The sequence below is a fragment of the Tachyglossus aculeatus genome, chromosome 8 (genome assembly GCF_015852505.1).
Source record: "Tachyglossus aculeatus isolate mTacAcu1 chromosome 8, mTacAcu1.pri, whole genome shotgun sequence".
NCBI lineage: Eukaryota > Metazoa > Chordata > Mammalia > Monotremata > Tachyglossidae > Tachyglossus > Tachyglossus aculeatus.
The window spans coordinates 28,735,944-28,754,022 of NC_052073.1; the positions used below are offsets into that span (position 1 = coordinate 28,735,944).

Here is an 18,079-nt window from a genome sequence, read left to right on the forward strand (position 1 = left end):
GATTTGACGTACCCTCTTGGGATCCGCCCTCCTTCCCCTCCCGGTTTCCCCGTGATACTGTCATCCTAATGGATTTTCCAGGCTGTGAATTAGGGTCTTTCATCTGCCAAGGCACTCGGAGTCTGTTTCTCCGAGATAAGCTCCGGTCTATTTTAACCCTTGTCGATTCCTTGTCCTTTCGCTTGCCCTTGAGCCCCGTTGGGAGAAGGATTAACCCCTTAAATTCCCTTTAACAAGCATGTGGATTTCCATCTTCCCACCCATGCGGGAAAATGCTTTTTTTTCTGTCCCACCCTGGATCCAACAAGGGTAGCAATCCGGGGTTTTGATATTGGGTGGGTTTAATAAATACGTGGGCTCTTCGTTCCTACCCCAATTTGGGAGGGGGGCAAAAGTTTCTTCAGGACGCAGACAGGCTCCGGATACTCCACCCCTAACCCCGCAGAAGCCCCCAGCCCCTTCCCCCGCACTTAGTGGAATGAAGAGGGGTGGGCTGGACGCTCTTCTTGGAAACCCCGGGTTACGCCACAGCTCCCTGGAGACCCCCTAAACCTTTGTGCAGAATCTGATCTACCCCTTTCTGGGAAGGGAGTTTAGAAGGGAAGGCGAGCAGTAGCCCGGTCAGGATTGTTCCACGTTCTCCGGGTCGCTCTGCACCGGCCCCGGTTTCTTATCAAGGGAACGAGGGGACAATATGCCTTCCGATAGGTAAGGGAAAGCCAGAGAAACTGTAGCCCACTCTCTCCCCTCCTCTCTCTGTCTCCCCCACCCCTTCCTCAACCTCTTTCCTATCTCCCTCTCTCTCTTTCTCTCTCCCTCTTTTTCTCCCTCTTTCTCTTCCTCCTCTCTCCCTCTCTCTCTTTCTTCCTCCCTCTTTCCCCCTTTCTCTCTCTACATTTTCCTTTCTCCCTTTATCTTTCTCCTTTTATCTCTCTTTATCTTTCTCCTCCCTTCTCCTCTCTTTTTCTATCCTCTCTCTCTCTTTCTCCCTCTTCCTCCCTCTTCCTCTGTCTTTATCCCTCTTTCCTCTCGTCTCTTCTCTCCCCCTCCCTCTCGATAAAGATTGAGCCAAAAGCTTTTCTTTCCCTGTCCTTTCCCTCTCTGTGTCACTTCTTCCTTCTCTCCAATCTCTGATTTTTCTTTCCTCTTCAGTCCCCCCCATTTAATTTCCTTCTCTTCCTTCTCTTTTCCCCCTCAACCCTATCCACCCCTTTTCTTTATTTGATTTTAGTGCTGTTTCCTCTACCCCTGGGGGACCGTCTGTGTGTCTGAAGATTTCATTCCTGCCCCATTCCTCTCCCTCCCACCTCTCCATCCTCCCGCTCCACTTTCCGCTCCTCCCGGAGCTTGAAGAAGTGGTTCTCGGAACAACCTCAAAGGGGTGAGCGTGTGTGTCAGGGCTTGTGAGTACGCCTGTGGAGAGTGTGTGGGCGTGTGTGTGTTTGTGTGTGTGCAGGCGTGTTCTGGAGAGCTTCCCCAGGAACGCAGCTGCGAATTCCTCTTCCACGCACAGACCCGATGGGAAGAGGCGGTTTGCGGGGGGGAGGATGCGTTTTGCGGGGGGCCGAACGGACGGGGGCTGGACCCCAAAGTTGTGCACACGATAGTCCAGTCCGCGGTGGGGAGTGTGCAGTTTGCAGGCTGTGATAAGGACGCAGGGAGCGGTTCGCGATGTGTCATACGTGTGTGCGGGAGGGATGGAGTGCAATGTGTATTTGATGTGTATTTGGTATATGGGGTGTGCAATGGTGGTGGGCAGAGCAAGGCTTGCTCCCTCCCCCTTGGCTGAGGGTAGGGGCAGGCTCGCCCGGGCTCGGATTCTGCGGTTCCAGCTCTACGTTTGCGGGAGAGGAGAAGGGGGCGGAGGAAGCCGGGGTTGCGGGATTCATTCAATCGTATTTATTGAGCGCTTACCGTGTGCAGAGCACTGTACTGAGCGCTTGAGAAATTTCATTTTTAACGCTCAGTAGTGGGAAGGGGATGACTTTAATAATAACAACAATAACAATGATGATGGTATTTGTTAAGCGCTTGGAACAGTGCTTGGCACATAGTAAGCACTTAACAAATGCCGTCATCATCATTATTATTATTATTACTATGTGTCAGGTACTGTTCTAAGCGCTGGGGGAGATACAAGGTAATCAGGTTGTCCCACGTGGGGCTCATAGTCTCAATCCCCATTTTACAGATGAGGTAACTGAGGCACAGAGAAGTTAAGAGGATTGCCCAAAGTCACACAGCTGATAAGTGGTGGAGTCGGGATTAGAACCCACAGCCTCTGACTCCCAAGCCCGGGCTCTTTCCACTCAGCCACACTTGCTTCTCGGTCGAATATTGGCTCTAGATTTCTTGTCTTATTCCTGCCGGGGGCCTTCTGGAAAAGCCGGGGAGGGAGAAGAGGGGGTTGGGGAGAGAGATGGAGGGGCAGGGGTGACTAGAAAGGTAAATAAATCCTGGTCTCTTCCCAAAAGCCCAGAGCAGCAGGGACCCTGCTAAGAAGTGAACCAGGAGTTGCCGGGGGGAGTCATGGGGACCCTCAGAGCAGTTGGGAAGGAAGAGGGAGAGGGGAACCCTCTTTGACTTGGAGCAAGTCGCTTCACTTCTCTGTGCCTCAGTTACCTCATCTGTAAAATGGGGATTAAGAAGGGGAACCCCTTGTGGAACAGGGACGGTATCCATCCAACTTAATTAACTTGTATCTACCCTCCCGCCCCCCAGAGTTTAGAACAGCGCTTGGCACAGAGTAAGCGTTTAACAAGTACCATAATTATTAAGGACCTGGGTTCTAATCCCCGCCCTGCCACTTGTCTGCTGTGTGACCTTGGGTAAATGGCTTCACTTTTCTGTGCCTCAGTTACTTTATCTGTAAATTGTGGATTTAAAAACTGCGAGCCCCATGTGGGACACAGATTGTGTCCAACCTGATTAGCTTGTTTCCAACCCAGCGCCAGGTACATAGTAAGCGCTTAACAAATGCCATAAAAATTGAGCTCATTGTGGGCAGAGCACTGTACTAAACGCTTGGGGAGAGTACGATAGGTGACAGGCACTATGCCTGACCTTAAGTAGCCACTCCTGAAGAGTCCCGTGAATCCCTGGGGAGAGGCAAGCACGAGGCCCATACATGGAGGAAAGGGGGCATTAAATCCCAGAGGAAAATTTGCCCAAAGACCAGTCTTCTCCGCTCACCCTTGCTTCCCATCCCAAACACCCGCTACTGGCTGGAGCCCTTGTCAAAACGGCTGCCTGTGTGGTGGCTGGGACGAAGGTGAGGGGAGATAATAAGAACTGGAATATTTGCTAAACGCTTACTACGTGCTAAGTACCTTGCGCGGCTGTGGAGTAGAAACAAGATAACCAGCTCGGACACAGACCCTGTCCCATCCCGGGCTCCGAGGAGGGAGAACAGGTATTAAATCTCCATTTTATAAATGAGGAAACTGAGGCACAGAGAAGTCGAGTGCCGTTTCCAAGGTCATGCAGCAGGTAAGTGGCAAAATCCAGATTAGAATTCAGGTCCTCTTCATCTTTCGGAACCTTTCGGATCCTCAGTTTCTTCAGTTGTGAAATGGGGATAGTAATACTTGTCTCCCTACTGTAATTGTTCAGTCAATCACTTTTACCGAGCGCTTATTGTGTGCAGAGTACAATAAACAGAGTGGGTAGACACGTTCTCTGCCCACAACCAGAGTACTTAATAAAGATGAGAATAAAATGAGACAATTAATGGGAAAATGCTTCGAGAAAAGAAAAGAGACTGTGAGCCCCACGTGGGACAGGGACTGTGTACAACCCGATTTACCTGTAACCACCCCAGCGCTTAGTACAGTGCTTGGCTCCTAGTAAGCGCTTAGCAAATACCATAATAATAATTATTATTACTTTTATTATCAACGGCCAAAATCTTATCTTCTCCCCCTTGCTCTCCTCCCTCATCCCTACCGCCCAGTCCAGGGCTAGGGCTGTTGTCAAAACGACTCTTAGTTTGGGGGTTGGGGCGTAGGTAACAGAAGGTAATGATGGCTGTAGGTGTTTCTTCAACGCTTCCTATGTGCCAAGCATTGTGCTAAGCACTGAGGCCGAGATAAAAGAATTAGGGACTCACTTTCCAAGAGGGAGGGAGAACAGGCATTTCATCCATCGTAGTTTAGTGAGAAGCAGCTTAATGGAAAGAGCAACGGGCTTGGAAGTCAAAGGACGTGGGTTCTAATCCCAACTCTGCCACTTGTCTGCTGTGTGACCTTGGGCAAGCCACTTAACCTTTCTGTCCCTCAGTTATCTCATCTGTAAAATGGGGATTAAGACTGTGAGCCCGACGTGGGACACCCTTATTACCTTGAAGCAGCGTGGCTCAGTGGAAAGAGCACGGGCTTTGGAGTCAGAGGTCATGGGTTCAAATCCCAGCTCCGTCAATTGTCAGCTGTGTGACTTTGGGCAAGTCACTTCACTTCTCTGTGCCTCAGTTCCCTCATCTGTAAAATGGGGATTAAGACTGTGAGCCCCCCGTGGGACAACCTGATCACCTTGTAACCTCCCCAGCGCTTAGAACAGTGCTTTGCACATAGTAAACGCTTAATAAATGCTATTATTATTATTATTGTTATTATTATTATTATTACTCCAGTTCTTAGAGCAGTGCTTGGCACATAGTAAGCGCTTAAAAATACCGTAATTATTATTATTATTATTATCCCCATCATATCAGTATCATTATCCCCATTTTACAGATGAGGAAACGGAGGCACAGATAAGTTAAGTGACCCGCCCAAGGTCTCACACAACAGGCAAGGGGAAGAGCCGGGATGAGGACCCAGGTCTCCTGGCTTCCAGTCCTCTGCTCTTTCCACCAAACCCCCCTGCCTCTCATGATCGATGGAAAATGGACCGGAGCTGTAGCTGCTTAGGGCTGGGCTGGGATGGTTCCCTGGAGGGTGGACCTCTGCCCGCCGAAGCAGGCTAGCCACAGTGCTTAGCAGAGGCCCCAGGGACACTTCACCCCCTCATGCCGCCCACAATCTCGAGGTGGAGACACAGCTGCCAGAGGATGACCAGTGGCCCCCTTAGAGTGGAAGCGTCTTGCGTCCAAGGGCCCTTGTCTCCCAACTTTGTTGGGTCTTGCTTTCCCAAGTGCTTAGTACAGCGCTCTGTCTTCAGGAAGCGCTCAGTACACGTGGCTTAGTGGGACATTGTTGGGCAGGGATTGTCCTTATTTGTTGCTGAATCGTACTTTCCAAGCGCTTAGTACAGTGCTCTGCACACAGTAAGTGCTCAGTAAGTACGATTGAATGAATGAATGCATGCATGAAAGAGCACGGGAGGTTGTGGATTCTATTCCCACCTCCGTCTGCTATGTGACCGCGGGCAAGTCACTTAACTTCTTTGTGCCTCAGTTACCTCGCCTGTAAAATGGGAATTAAGACTGTGAGCCCCACGTGGGACAACCTGATTTACCTTATATTTACCCCAGCGTTTAGAACATTGCTTGGCACATAGTAAGCACTTAATACCATTATTATTATTATTACATACTACTGATTGACTAACTGGCATGGGATGGGGAGGGGAAAACGGGCTGGGCCGGGTGGAGGGATGACTATGAGAGGGTGGCTGAAAGAGGGTCGTGCCTGGAGGCTGCAGCTAATGCGAGAAGCCCCCCTCCTGAATCTCCACCCCCTTTCCCAGTCCAGACCACCTGAGGTGGAGGGTCCCTAAAATGGAGCTGCGCTTGCAGTTATTTTGGATAAAGACTGTGAGCCCCACGTGGGACAACCTGATTACCTCGTATCTATCCCAGCCCTTAGAACAGTGCTTGGCACATAATAAGCGCTTAATGAAAACCATCATCATCATCATTATATCATATAGCACAACATATATATTATATATATAATTGGAGAAGCAGCGTGGCTTAGTGGAAAGAGCTCGGGTTTGGGAGTCAGAGGTCGTGGGTTCTAATCCCATCTCCGCCACTTGTCAGCTTTGTGACTTTGGGCCAGTCACTTAATTTCTCTGTGCCTCAGTTATCTCATCTGTCAAATGGGGATTAAGACTGTGAGCACCATCTGGGAAAACTTAATTGCTCTGTATCTACCCCAGCGCTTAGAACAGTACTTGGCACATAGTGCTTAACAAATACCAACATTATTATTATTATCATGAGCCCCAGGAATTATTATGATGATTTTTATCAGGAGCCCCAGGTGGACCCGAGACTGGTGACCCACAGGGCGCTGGTGGGAGAGTCGGGAAGAGCGGGCCCAGGAGTCCTGCTAGCCCCGTCCCGTGGCTCCCGTTTTTCGTTGCTTTAAGCCCCGGCTGGGCTCTTGGCGGGAGCGCTCAGAAAATCTGGAGCAAACGCGGGCTGATCTCTCCGACCTATTTGTGCACTGGTTTGTAATAATTCCTCTTCGGGAGCAGAGGGGTCGCAGAAGCTTCTAGCCCCCGGGTGGGAGGTTGGGGAAGGGGTGGGGGATCCGCTGGGGAATGGTCTGGGAATGTGGGAAGTGGGAGCCGGGATTCCGGAGGTGGAAATTCCGGGAAAGGGCGCCTGCAGAGACCTCCGGCCCTTGGGGAACGTTATATCCCTTTCCTCCCGATCCCGGTTAAACCGCGTAGCAAGAAGAGAGGGAAGAGGGTAAATGCCAGCTGGCTTTCTCTCCCTCCCGAAAGACTCGGGCCTCGCGTGCTATTTTTAGATCCCGCTATTCTGATTTAAAAAAACAACAAATAACCAAAAAAGACAATTCCCAGCAGCTGTAAAGCCCAGCCCAGGGTCTCTTAGGTCCAGGGGGGAGGAAGAGGAGAGGCGGGGTACCGGGAGGTGGAAGTGGAGGGGGGGGGAGACTTAAGGATGGCCAGGCGAGGAGGGCGGGGCGGGACAGACAGCGGGGGCCGTTTGTGAATCCGACATATTCGTTGCTCAGTGTTTTGTTCCCGTTTTCTTAGAATAACAAAGACGATCCCCCCCTCTCACAACCCCCAGAGACTTCTGCTCACTGAAAGGTGGGCGGGGAAGGGAGGGGATCAGGGGAGGGGGCGGCGGGTCCCGCAGAGACCCTGGGCTCGGTTCCCCCTACCCGCGGGCTGGACACTGCGGCGATTGGGACCCTTTGGGGGTGAGGGCAGACCTCATCCAAAGCCCCTGGGGGCTCTCCCTGTTCGGAGAGACCCCAGACTCGCAGGAAGGAGCCCAAGAGGAGGTGGGCTGCCGGGCGATTCGATCATTTCGTTTTCGGAGAAATGCTAGGGGAGTGGGAGGGAATCCTCACCCAAAACGTATGATTAAGAAACACGTGTGTGTGTGTGTGTGCGCGCGCGCGTGAGCGAGAGAGAGAGTGTGTGTGTGTGTGTGTGTGTGTGTGTGTGTGTGTGTGGGTGTCTAACTGCTAAAAGACGCACAGGTCATCACGATTCTCTCGTTATGGACCATGGTCACGCATTCCCTCTCTTTCCCCCCTTCCCGCCGAGGCGGACCTCAGTGTCTTCCTTCGGACCCTGGCGTGTAGCGACCCAAAATTCAGATCCGCCCCGTAACCCCTCCTAACCCCTCAAAACCGTGCTCCGGGGACAACGATGATGCCCACGATGAGCGCTCAGTACGGTTTCACTGATGCACGGGCGATTCCATCGAAGGATTATTTCCGCGACGAAGTTATAGCTTGAGGAGAGTGTGTGTGTGTGTGTGTGTGTGTGTGTGTGTGTGTGTGTGTGTGTGTGTGTTTAGAGGGTCTCGTCGGCCCTGGTCACCCCCTGAGCTGACTTGTATCTTTGGAAGGGTCTACCTGGGCGACTGGGATTCCTGGGAGGTTGAATGTGAGGGATCCTCCCTGATGAAAGGGGCGCATAATTGTGACACTGTTCTTCTGTGTGCTGGGTGAGGGGAGAGGGCTCCTCCGCTTTCCTAAGGGTCGTCTTCTGCTTGGGCAGCTCTGTTCCCCAGCGACTGGGATTCCTGGGAGGTTGAATGTGAGGGATCCTCCCTGATGAAAGGGGCGCATAATTGTGACACTGTTCCTCTGTGTGCTGGGTGAGGGGAGAGGGCTCCTCCGCTTTCCTAAGGGTCTTCTTCTGCTTGGGCAGCTCTGTTCCCCAGCCCCCAACCCCCGGGCTCCCCGCTGGGGGCTGGAGAGGACCGCACACGGGGTCTGGAATGGGGGGGGGGGCTGTTTCCCGCGGGTGGGGACCAAAGGGGAAGGACCCGGTGCAGGGCGAAGACTTGGGGGTGCAGGGGGAGGGCACCGCCAGGGAAGGAAAGGGTGGAGGAAGGAAGGGCCTCGGCGAGGCGTCGAAGTACCTCCCCCAGAAATGCAGCAGTGCCCCCTCCTCCCTCCCCCCCCCCCATTTTTTTTTCCTTTTTTCCAATTCCGTTTGCCAGCTGAACGCATTGGGCAGCAGACGGGGCGCGCAGGGCGGCCGGCTTGCGTGGCGGGCCGTCTGACGATGCCGCTCGCCCGGCCCGCATCCCCGCGCCCCTCCGGCTCCCCCGCATCGCCCTGGCACCGCTCCCGCTGACCAAGCCGCCGCCGGGGCCGCCTGGGCAGCCCCCCCAGGCCCCCCGCATCTCCCAGCGCCGGCCCAGCCAGGTCATGACCCGGGGCGCCCGGCGGGACCGAAGGACCAGCGCCGGGAGGGAGTGGAGATAGCCCGCCCCCGGGGAGCCCCCCGGCCCCTTCCCATCCCGAGGAGAAGCCGCGCCCAGACGAGAGAGGGGCTCTCGGGGAAGGGGCAGAGCCATGGCCACCCTCATCCGGAGCAAGCTGTCCAACGTGGCCACTTCGGTCTCCAACAAGTCCCAGGCCAAGGTGAGCGGCATGTTCGCCCGGATGGGCTTCCAGGCGGCCACGGACGAGGAGGCGGTGGGCTTCGCCCACTGCGACGACCTGGAGCTGGAGCACCGGCAGGGGCTGCAGATGGACGTCCTCAAGGCTGAGGACGGCGGGGAGCCCCCCGTCGAGGGCGATTTCCACTACCAGAGGGACGGGGCGGGACCCCGGACGCCCCCGGACGCCAAGGACGAGGGGGGCCGCGCCGACCTGTCCGGCCAGGACAAGCCCAAGATCACCGCCTGGGAAGCCGGCTGGAACGTCACCAACGCCATCCAGGTAAAAAAAAAAAGAAAAAAGGAGGGAAAATGGGATTTAGTAAGCGCTTACTATGTGTCAAGCACTGTTCTGAGCGCTGGGGTAGGTACGAGGTAATCAGGCTGTCCCATGTAGGGCTCACAGTTTTCATCCCCATTTTAATAATGATAATAATAATGTCGGGATTTGTTAAGCGCTTACTATGTGCCAAGCATTGTTCTAAGCGCTGGGGTAGGTACGAGGTAATCAGGCTGTCCCATGTAGGGCTCACAGTTTTCATCCCCATTTTAGTAATGATAATAATAATGTTGGGATTTGTTAAGCGCTTACTATGTGCCAAGCACTGTTCTAAGCGCTGGGGTAGGTACAAGGTAATCAGGCTGTCCCATGTAGGGCTCACAGTTTTCATCCCCATTTTAATAATGATAATAATAATGTTGGGATTTGTTAAGCGCTTACTATGTGCCAAGCACTGTTCTAAGCGCTGGGATAGGTACAAGGTAATCAGGCTGTCCCACGCAGGGCTCACAGTCTTCATCCCCATTTTAATAATAATAATATTGGTATTTGTTAAGCACTGACTATGTGCCAAGCACTGTTCTAAGCACTGGGGTAGGTTGTCCCATGTAGGACTCTCAGTTTTCATCCCCATTTTAATAATAATAATAATAATAATATTGGGATTTGTACTTCCCAAGGGCTTAGTACAGTGCTCTGCACATAGTAAGCGCTCAATAAATACGATTGATGATGATGATGATGATGATTTGTTAAGCACTTACTATGTGCCAAGCATTGTTCTAAGCGCTGGAGTAGGTACAAGGTAATCAGGTTGTCCCATATAGGGCTCACAGTCTTCATCTCCATTTTAGTAATAATGATATTGGTATTTGTTAAGCGCTTATTTGTGCCAAGCACTGTTCTAAGCACTGGGGTAGATACAAGGTAATAAGGTTGTCCCATGTAGGGCTCTCAGTCTTCATCCTTATTTTAATAATAATAATAATAACGTTGGCATTTGTTAAGCACTTACTATTTGCCAGGCACTGTTCTAAGCACTGGGGGAGGTACAAGGTAATCCGGTTGTCCCACGTCGGGCTCACAGTCTCATCCCCATAATAATAATAATAATAATAATAATATCGGTATTTATGCGCTTACTATGTGCTAAGCGCAGTTCTAAGCACTGGGGTAGATACAAGGTAAGCAGGTTGTTCCACATGGGGCTCACAGCCTTCATCCCATTTTACAGATGAGGGAATTGAGGCCCAGAGAAGTGAAGTGACTTGCCCAAAGTCACACAGCCGATAAGTGGAGGAGCCGGGATTAGAACCCATGACCTCTGACTTCTAAACCCAGGCTCTTGCCACTAAGCCACGCTGCTTCTACCCTCGGCTGGCCCTGCGGGGGCTTGGGTTGTCAGGGAAACTCTCGGACGAAGAGTCCGTGGGCCCCAGAGAGACACGGAGGACGTGGCCGAGGGCTTCGGGAGGGAATGGGGGACCAAGAAGCACTGACCCCCAGGGTGGGGGCGGAAAGGAAAGAAGACTCTAAACCCGATGTGGGCAGGGATTGTCTCTCTTAATTGCTGTGGGGGACTTTTCATTAATTCATTCATTCAATCGTATTTATTGAGCGCTTATTGGGTGCAGAGCACTGTACTAAGCGCTTGGAAAGTACAATTCGGCAACAAAGACAATCCCTACCCAACAATGGGCTCGCAGTCTAGAAGAAGGAGACAGGCAACAAAACAAGTGGACAGATATTCATTCAATCGTATTTATTGAGCGCTTTCTGTGTTGCAGGCATCAGTAGCGTCAAAATAGATAAATAGAATTGTAGATATAGACACATCATTAATAAAATAAATAGAATAATAAATACGTACAAATAATCATTAGTGCTGTAGGGTGGGGAAGGGGTATTCATTCATTCATTCAATCATATTTATTGAGTGCTTACTGTGTGCAGAGCACTGTACTGAGCGCTTGGGAAGTACAAGTTGGCAACATATAGAGACGGTCCCTACCCAACAGTGGGCTAACAATCTAGAAGGAACTCCACAGCCCCTCCGAGGTAAAGAAAGCGGAGAACCGTTAAGTGTGGAGGGGGGGAAACTGAGGAAGGGAGTCGGGGAGATGGGGAGGGGAGAAGGAGCAGAGGAAAAGGGGGCTCAGTCTGGAAAGGCCTCCTGGAGGAGGTGAGCTCTCAGTAGGGTTTTGAAGAGAGGAAGAGAGCTAGCTTGGGCAGATGTGTGGAGGGAGGGCATTCCAGGCCAGGGGGAGGACGTGGGCCGGGGGTCGACGGCGGGACAGGCGACAACGAGGTACAGTGAGTAGGTTAGCGGCGGCAGGTAGGAGGGGGAGAGGTGATAAGCGCTTAGTATAGTGCTCTGCACTCAATAAGCGCTCAATAAATGCGATCGAATGAATGAAGGAAGGAAGGAGGGACGGATAGATAAAGGGGAAGACGAGGAGGCAGGGCCAGTGGAGGATGCGCAGAAATTGTCAGAGATCCTGGAACGGATTCGGTGACTTATTCCGAGTCCAGTAAATCGAAAACCATCACGAGAAAACGTCGAAATCGTGAAAACTCCGTTCCGGCTCCCTGCTCGGCACCTATTTCCCCTTTCCTCAGTTTCCCCCCATCCACACCGTAACGGTTCTCCGCTTCCTTTACCTCGGAGGGGCTGTGGAAGAGAAGAAAATGTCTTATTCGTTCACTCGTTCAACCGTATTTCGTTCAGTCGTATTTATTGAGCCCTTCCAGTGTGCCGAGCACTGAACTAGGCGGTTGGAAGAGCACAGTGTAACAATAAACAGACACATTCCCTGCCCACAATGAGCTTAGAGGCCGATGACGGCCTGAAGACCGGGTATCGGGCTGCCAAGGCCTTCGTTCAGGTCAGGCTTCTGCAGAGGGAGCAGAGATAGTCAGGGTCAGTTGAGGCTGCTGGTCTTTGGCTGTTGGAGGCGCCTCCCCCATCCCCCTCCTTCCCCCCCGCCCCCCAGGCCCTCCTGTAAACCGCTGAGCCAAACGGTTTCCAAAATCCGCTGTGGGCAGGAAATGAAACCACACATCCTCAATCCATCAATCGGTCGTATTTATTGAGCGCTTACTGTGTGCAGAACACCGTACGAAGCGCTTGGACAAGCACAATATAAAATAATTGGTAGACACGATCCCTGCCCACAGCGTGTTTACTGTCCAGCGGGGCTCCTCGGGCTCCCCTCAGGAAAGAGGCCACGGCAATCAGCCACAGAACAAACATGCCGCGATTATCTTCATGCTCCAATTTTTTAAAAAAATTGTATTTAATAATAATAATGATAATGGCCTTTGTTAAGCGCTTACTATGTGCCGAGCACTGTTCTAAGCGCTGGGGTAGGTACAAGGAAATCAGGTTGCCCCACGTGGGGGGGTCACAGTCTTCATCCCCATTTTCCGGATGAGGTAACTGAGGCACAGAGAAATCGAGTGACTTGCCCAAGGTCACACAGCTGACCAGTGGCGGAGCCGGGATTAGAAACCATGACCGTTATATTTGTTAAGGGCACACTATGTGCCAGGCACTGCACTAAATGCTGGGGCAGACAAAAGATAATCGGGTAGGATACAGTCCGTGTACTACACGGGACTCACAGTCTTAATCCCCATTTTACGCATGAAGTAACGGAAGCACAGAGAAGTTAAATGATTTGTCCAAGGTCACCCAGCAGAGAAGTGGCGAAGGCGGCGTTAGAACTCGGTTCCTTCAGATTCCCGGGCTTCATTCATTCATTCAGTCGTATTTATTGAGCGCTTACTGTGTGCAGAGCACTGTACTAAGCGCTTGGGAAGTACAAGTTGGCAACATATAGAGACGGTCCCTACCCCAAAGCGGGCTCACAGTCTAGAAGAAGCAGCGTGGCTCAGTGGAAAGAGCCCGGGCTCGGGAGTCAGAGGTCGTGGGTTCTAATCCCGACTCCGCCGCTTGTCAGCTGTGTGACTTTGGGCAAGTCACTTCACTTCTCTGGGCCTCAGTTACCTCATCTGTAAAATGGGGATTAAAACTGTGAGCCCCATGTGGGCCAACCTGATCACCTTGTATCCCCCCAGCGCTTAGACAGTGCCTCGCACATAGTAAGCGCTTAACAAATACCATCATCATTATTATTATTACTCTGTCAACTATTCTGCTTCAAAAAAACCCACGAAAATACCGGGGAGCGGTACATACATGCAAAGCAATGCGCTGTACCCCCGTGGCTCCCCAAATCCCGGGTGCGAGGGGCGGCCAGCTGGTGTAGCGGATTCAGCCGGGAGAGTCTCATCTTCGGGTCCCCGTTCCTCTCATTCATTCACTCAATAGTATTTATCGAGCGCTTACTGTGTGCAGAGCACTGTACTAAGCGCTTGAGAAGTACAAGTCGGCAACATATAGAGACGGTCCCCACCCCACAACGGGCTCACAGTCTAGAAGGGGGAGACAGACAACGGAACAAAACAAGCAGACAGGTGTCAATACCTCCAGAACAAATAGAATTATAGCTACATACACATCATTAATAAAATAGAGTAGTAAGTATGTACAAATAAAATAAACGCAGCAATAAATATGTACAAATATATACAAGTGCTGTGGGGAGGGGAAGGGCAGCATGGGCTCCTTGTGAGACCCACAGATGCATCCCCCGACCCACTGAAAGGTCCAGGCAGAATGCTAGGTAGCAGGGGAGATGATGATCAATCAATCAATCAATCGTATTTATTGAGCGCTTACTATGTGCAGAGCACTGTACTAAGCGCTTGGGAAGTACAAATTGGCAACACATAGAGACAGTCCCTACCCAACAGTGGGCTCACAGTCTAAAAAGTGGGCTCACAGTCTAAAAATGATGAGAATCCTTATGAGCGTTATAGCCGAGGCGAGGAGGGTGATGCCGATGACACAATCCCCCACGGGGGCTTCAGCCAGGACGCTCCCATGCCCCCCCACCCCGGGCCCTACCGTGGCCCCGAGGGCTTGGGCCCGCGACGTTTTCCCCTGACCCTCCCTCCACCGGGCTCTTTTCCTTTCCTTTTCTTCCCGCGCGGAATTCCGCTAGGTCCAGGTAAGGAAGCAAGCAGATCGAGCCCCACGTGAGGCTTACAGTCTCAATCCCCATTTCGCAGATGAGGTCACTGAGGCCCAAAGCAGTGAAGCGACCTCCCCAAGGTCACCAAGCAGAGAAGCAGCATGGCCTAGTGGCGAGAGCACGGGCTTGAGAGTCAGAGGATGTGGGTTCTAATCCCGCTCCGCCGCTTGTCTACTGTGCGACCTTGGGCAAGTCACTTAACTTCTCTGTGCCTCATTGACTCTATCTGTAAAATGGGGATTAAGGCCGTGAGCCCCACGTGGGACAATCTAATTACCTTCTATCTATCCCAGGTGCTTAGAACAGTCATTCATTCAATCGTATTTATTGAGCGCTTACTGTGTGCAGAGCACTGCACTAAGCGCTTGGAAAGCGCAATTCGGCAACAGATGGAGACAATCCCTACCCAACGGGCTCACAGTCTAGAAGCGTTCACAGTTCAGCGTTTAGAACAGTGCCTGGCACCTCGTAAGCGCTTAACAAGTACCATCATTACTATTAAGGGAGGAAACAGTGCTTGGCACCTCGTAAGCGCTTAACAAACACCATTATTATTATTAAGGGGGGAAACCGGGTTTGGCACCTAGTAAGCGCTTAACAAACACCATTATTATCATTATTATGGATCAGTGGAAAGAGCACGGACTTGGGAGCCAGTGGTCGTGGGTTCAAATCCCGGCTCCGCCGCTTGTCAGCTGTGTGACTTTGGGCCACAGTGCCTCAGCGACCTCATCTGTAAAATGGGGATGAAGACTGTGAGCCCCGCGTGGGACAACCTGATCACGTTGTATCCTCCCCAGCGCTTAGAAGAGTGTTTTGCACGTAGTAAGCGCTTAACAAACACCATGATAATTATCATTACTTCTAAGTAATTATCATTACTTCTACCCTCGTGCCCCTCTCCATCCCCCCATCTTACCTCCTTCCCTTCCCCACAGCACCTGTATATAAGTATATATGTTTGTACATATTTATTACTCTATTTATTCATTTATCTTGTACATATCTATTCTATTTATTTTATTTTGTTAGTATGTTTGGTTTTGTTCTCCGTCTCCCCCTTTTAGACTGTGAGCCCACTGTTGGGTAGGGACCGTCTCTATATCAATCAATCAATCAATCATATTTATTGAGCGCATACTATGTGCAGAGCACTGGACTAAGCGCTTGGGAAGTACAAATTGGCAACACATAGAGACAGTTATGACAGTATATGTTGCCAACTTGTACTTCCCAAGCGCTTAGCACAGTGCTCTGCACACAGTAAGTGCTCAATAAATACGATTGATTGATTGATTGATTGACTGATGGAGCCGGGATGAGAGCCCGTGACCTCTTTGACCCCTAGGCCCGTGCTCTTTCCACTAGGCCACCCTTCCCCCTCGGTCCCCCGGCCCTCCCATCCCCGGAGCGGGGCGCTTCTGCGAAGCCCTCCGCAGCGGGCACGCTTTTGCGCCTCGCAGGGGATGTTCGTCCTGGGCCTGCCTTACGCCATCCTGCACGGCGGGTACCTGGGGCTGTTTCTGATCATCTTCGCGGCCGTGGTGTGCTGCTACACGGGCAAGATCCTCATCGCCTGCCTCTACGAGGAGAACGAAGACGGCGACGTGGTCCGGGTGCGGGACTCCTACGTGGACATCGCCAACGCCTGCTGCGCCCCGCGCTTCCCCAAGCTGGGCGGCCGCATCGTCAACGTGGCCCAGATCATCGAGCTGGTCATGACCTGCATCCTCTACGTGGTGGTCAGCGGCAACCTGATGTACAACAGCTTCCCCAACCTGCCCGTCTCCCAGAAGTCGTGGTCCATCATCGCCACGGCCGTGCTGCTGCCCTGCGCCTTCCTGAAGAACCTCAAGGCCGTGTCCAAGTTCAGCCTGCTCTGCACCCTGGCCCACTTCGTCATCAACATCCTGGTCATCGCCTACTGCCTGTCCCGGGCCCGGGACTGGGCCTGGGAGAAGGTCAAGTTCTACATCGACGTGAAGAAGTTCCCCATCTCCATCGGCATCATCGTCTTCAGCTACACCTCGCAGATCTTCCTCCCGTCCCTAGAAGGCAACATGCAGCAGCCGGGGGAGTTCCACTGCATGATGAATTGGACCCACATCGCCGCCTGCATCCTCAAGGGCCTCTTCGCCCTGGTCGCCTACCTGACGTGGGCCGACGAGACGAAGGAGGTCATCACGGACAACCTGCCGTCCACCATCCGGGCCATCGTCAACATCTTCCTGGTGGCCAAGGCCCTGCTGTCCTACCCGCTGCCCTTCTTCGCCGCCGTGGAGGTGCTGGAGCGCTCCCTCTTCCAGGACGGCAGCAGGGCCTTCTTCCCCAACTGCTACGGGGGCGACGGCCGGCTCAAGTCCTGGGGCCTGACCCTGCGCTGCGCCCTGGTCGTCTTCACCTTGCTCATGGCCATCTACGTGCCCCACTTCGCCCTCCTCATGGGCCTGACGGGCAGCCTGACCGGGGCCGGCCTCTGTTTCCTCCTCCCCAGCCTCTTTCACCTCAAACTCCTCTGGCGCAAGCTGCTCTGGCACCACGTCTTCTTCGACGTGGCCATCTTCGTCATCGGGGGCATCTGCAGCGTGTCCGGCTTCGTCCATTCCCTGGAAGGCCTCATCGAGGCGTACAGAACCAATTCGGAAGACTGAGGTGGGGAAGGGCTGGAGGGGGCCCGCCGAGGCCGCCCCCTCCCTCCCCCCGGGGGTGGGGGGCGGTGGGGGGGACCATCTACAAAACCGAACCACGTTGAGCAGCCTTCGGGAGACCAGACCCTCCAACTCCATGCCAGGCACGCCCATGAAATCCAGTCCCCGCGACGGAAACACGAATGCCGAGGACTTGCCCTGCCTTCTCCCTCCGCTTCCTTCTCATCCCATTCCTTTATCTCTTTCTTTTTAAATCCGAAGCTTTAAGTTGTAAAATCTCCCTTTTGGTTTCTTCTTTCCGGATCGCGTAGGAGCCCAACTCGAGGCTCCTTTGGTGGTTTTCTTGTCTCTTTTCTTTAACGGTTGGGGTGGCGAGCGCGTGTGATGGGGATCTGTGGGTCTTTGTCGAGGGAAAGCGCCCTTTCCTGGGGTGGAGCTGTTTGGCCTCTTGGGTGGCACGGGGGGACACTTTTATGCAACGAATGCTGGGCGTTTAAAGACCACTAGAGAGGGGCGCAACGTGTTGGTCAGGTACGCGACTTTGTGCTCCCGTGTGCGTGTGCGGGGGCGCGGGTGGAACTCAGACACGTGCTGCGCATCTGGGGGGCGTCCAGGACACCAAAGCCACAGCGGCGACCCTCCAACGCTCAGCGGGATTTGCACCTGGGGGTCAATTTCCAACCGATAAAACGCTCAGACTCTTCCACGTTTGAACCATTTCTAGCAAAAAGCGCTTCCCATTTTGTAACGTTTTTGCCTCCGGCTGGAATCACAGACTCGAAATTCTGTTTCGTTTCGGGGTCTTTCGTTTTGTTCTTAATTTGAAGAAGAAGGAAAAAAAAAAAACCTCACACATACGCGAGTTGTTGGTTCGGAAGTGTTCAGGAAACTAAACAAAAACCATTTTGTGCAATCTACCAGACCTGTGGAGCTGTTTCAAATGTATGTGTGGTGTAATTGTGGTAAATAAGATGAAAATGTATATCAGAAAAAAATCTATCTTTAACATATAACATGGTACATAAATATATCAAGAAATAAAGAGGAAAAAAAACTTGTGTGGTTCGGATGGTTTGTTAGACGATTTTCCCTACACACCACCAACTAGAAACATTGCAAAGACAAACGCCCCAAATTCATTCCTCTGAGGGCTGGAGAATGCGGGTTTTTTTTTGTTTGTGTGCTTTTTTTTTTCAAATCAAACCAATGAACAATTCCCGGTTGTGACTGA

General features: G+C 52.3%; 1 protein-coding gene across 1 annotated transcript; it reads left to right on the forward strand.

Annotated features, from left to right (window-relative positions):
* Positions 1–1,111: 1,111 nt before the first annotated feature.
* Positions 1,112–17,905, forward strand: SLC32A1 (solute carrier family 32 member 1). The gene is made up of 3 exons (XM_038750752.1): positions 1,112–1,381; positions 8,378–9,104; positions 15,664–17,905. The coding sequence occupies exons 2-3, from the start codon at positions 8,736–8,738 to the stop codon at positions 16,849–16,851; spliced, it is 1,557 nt and encodes a 518-aa protein (XP_038606680.1). The 5' UTR covers positions 1,112–1,381; positions 8,378–8,735; the 3' UTR covers positions 16,852–17,905.
* Positions 17,906–18,079: the final 174 nt, after the last annotated feature.

Excerpts from the sequence above, each read along its gene's own strand:
- SLC32A1 (XM_038750752.1), top strand. The coding sequence starts at position 8,736 with ATGGCCACCCTCATCCGGAGCAAGCTGTCCAACGTGGCCACTTCGGTC. Across the intron at positions 9,105-15,663 it reads ACGTCACCAACGCCATCCAG|GGGATGTTCGTCCTGGGCCT; the intron begins GTAAAAAAAAAA and ends TGCGCCTCGCAG.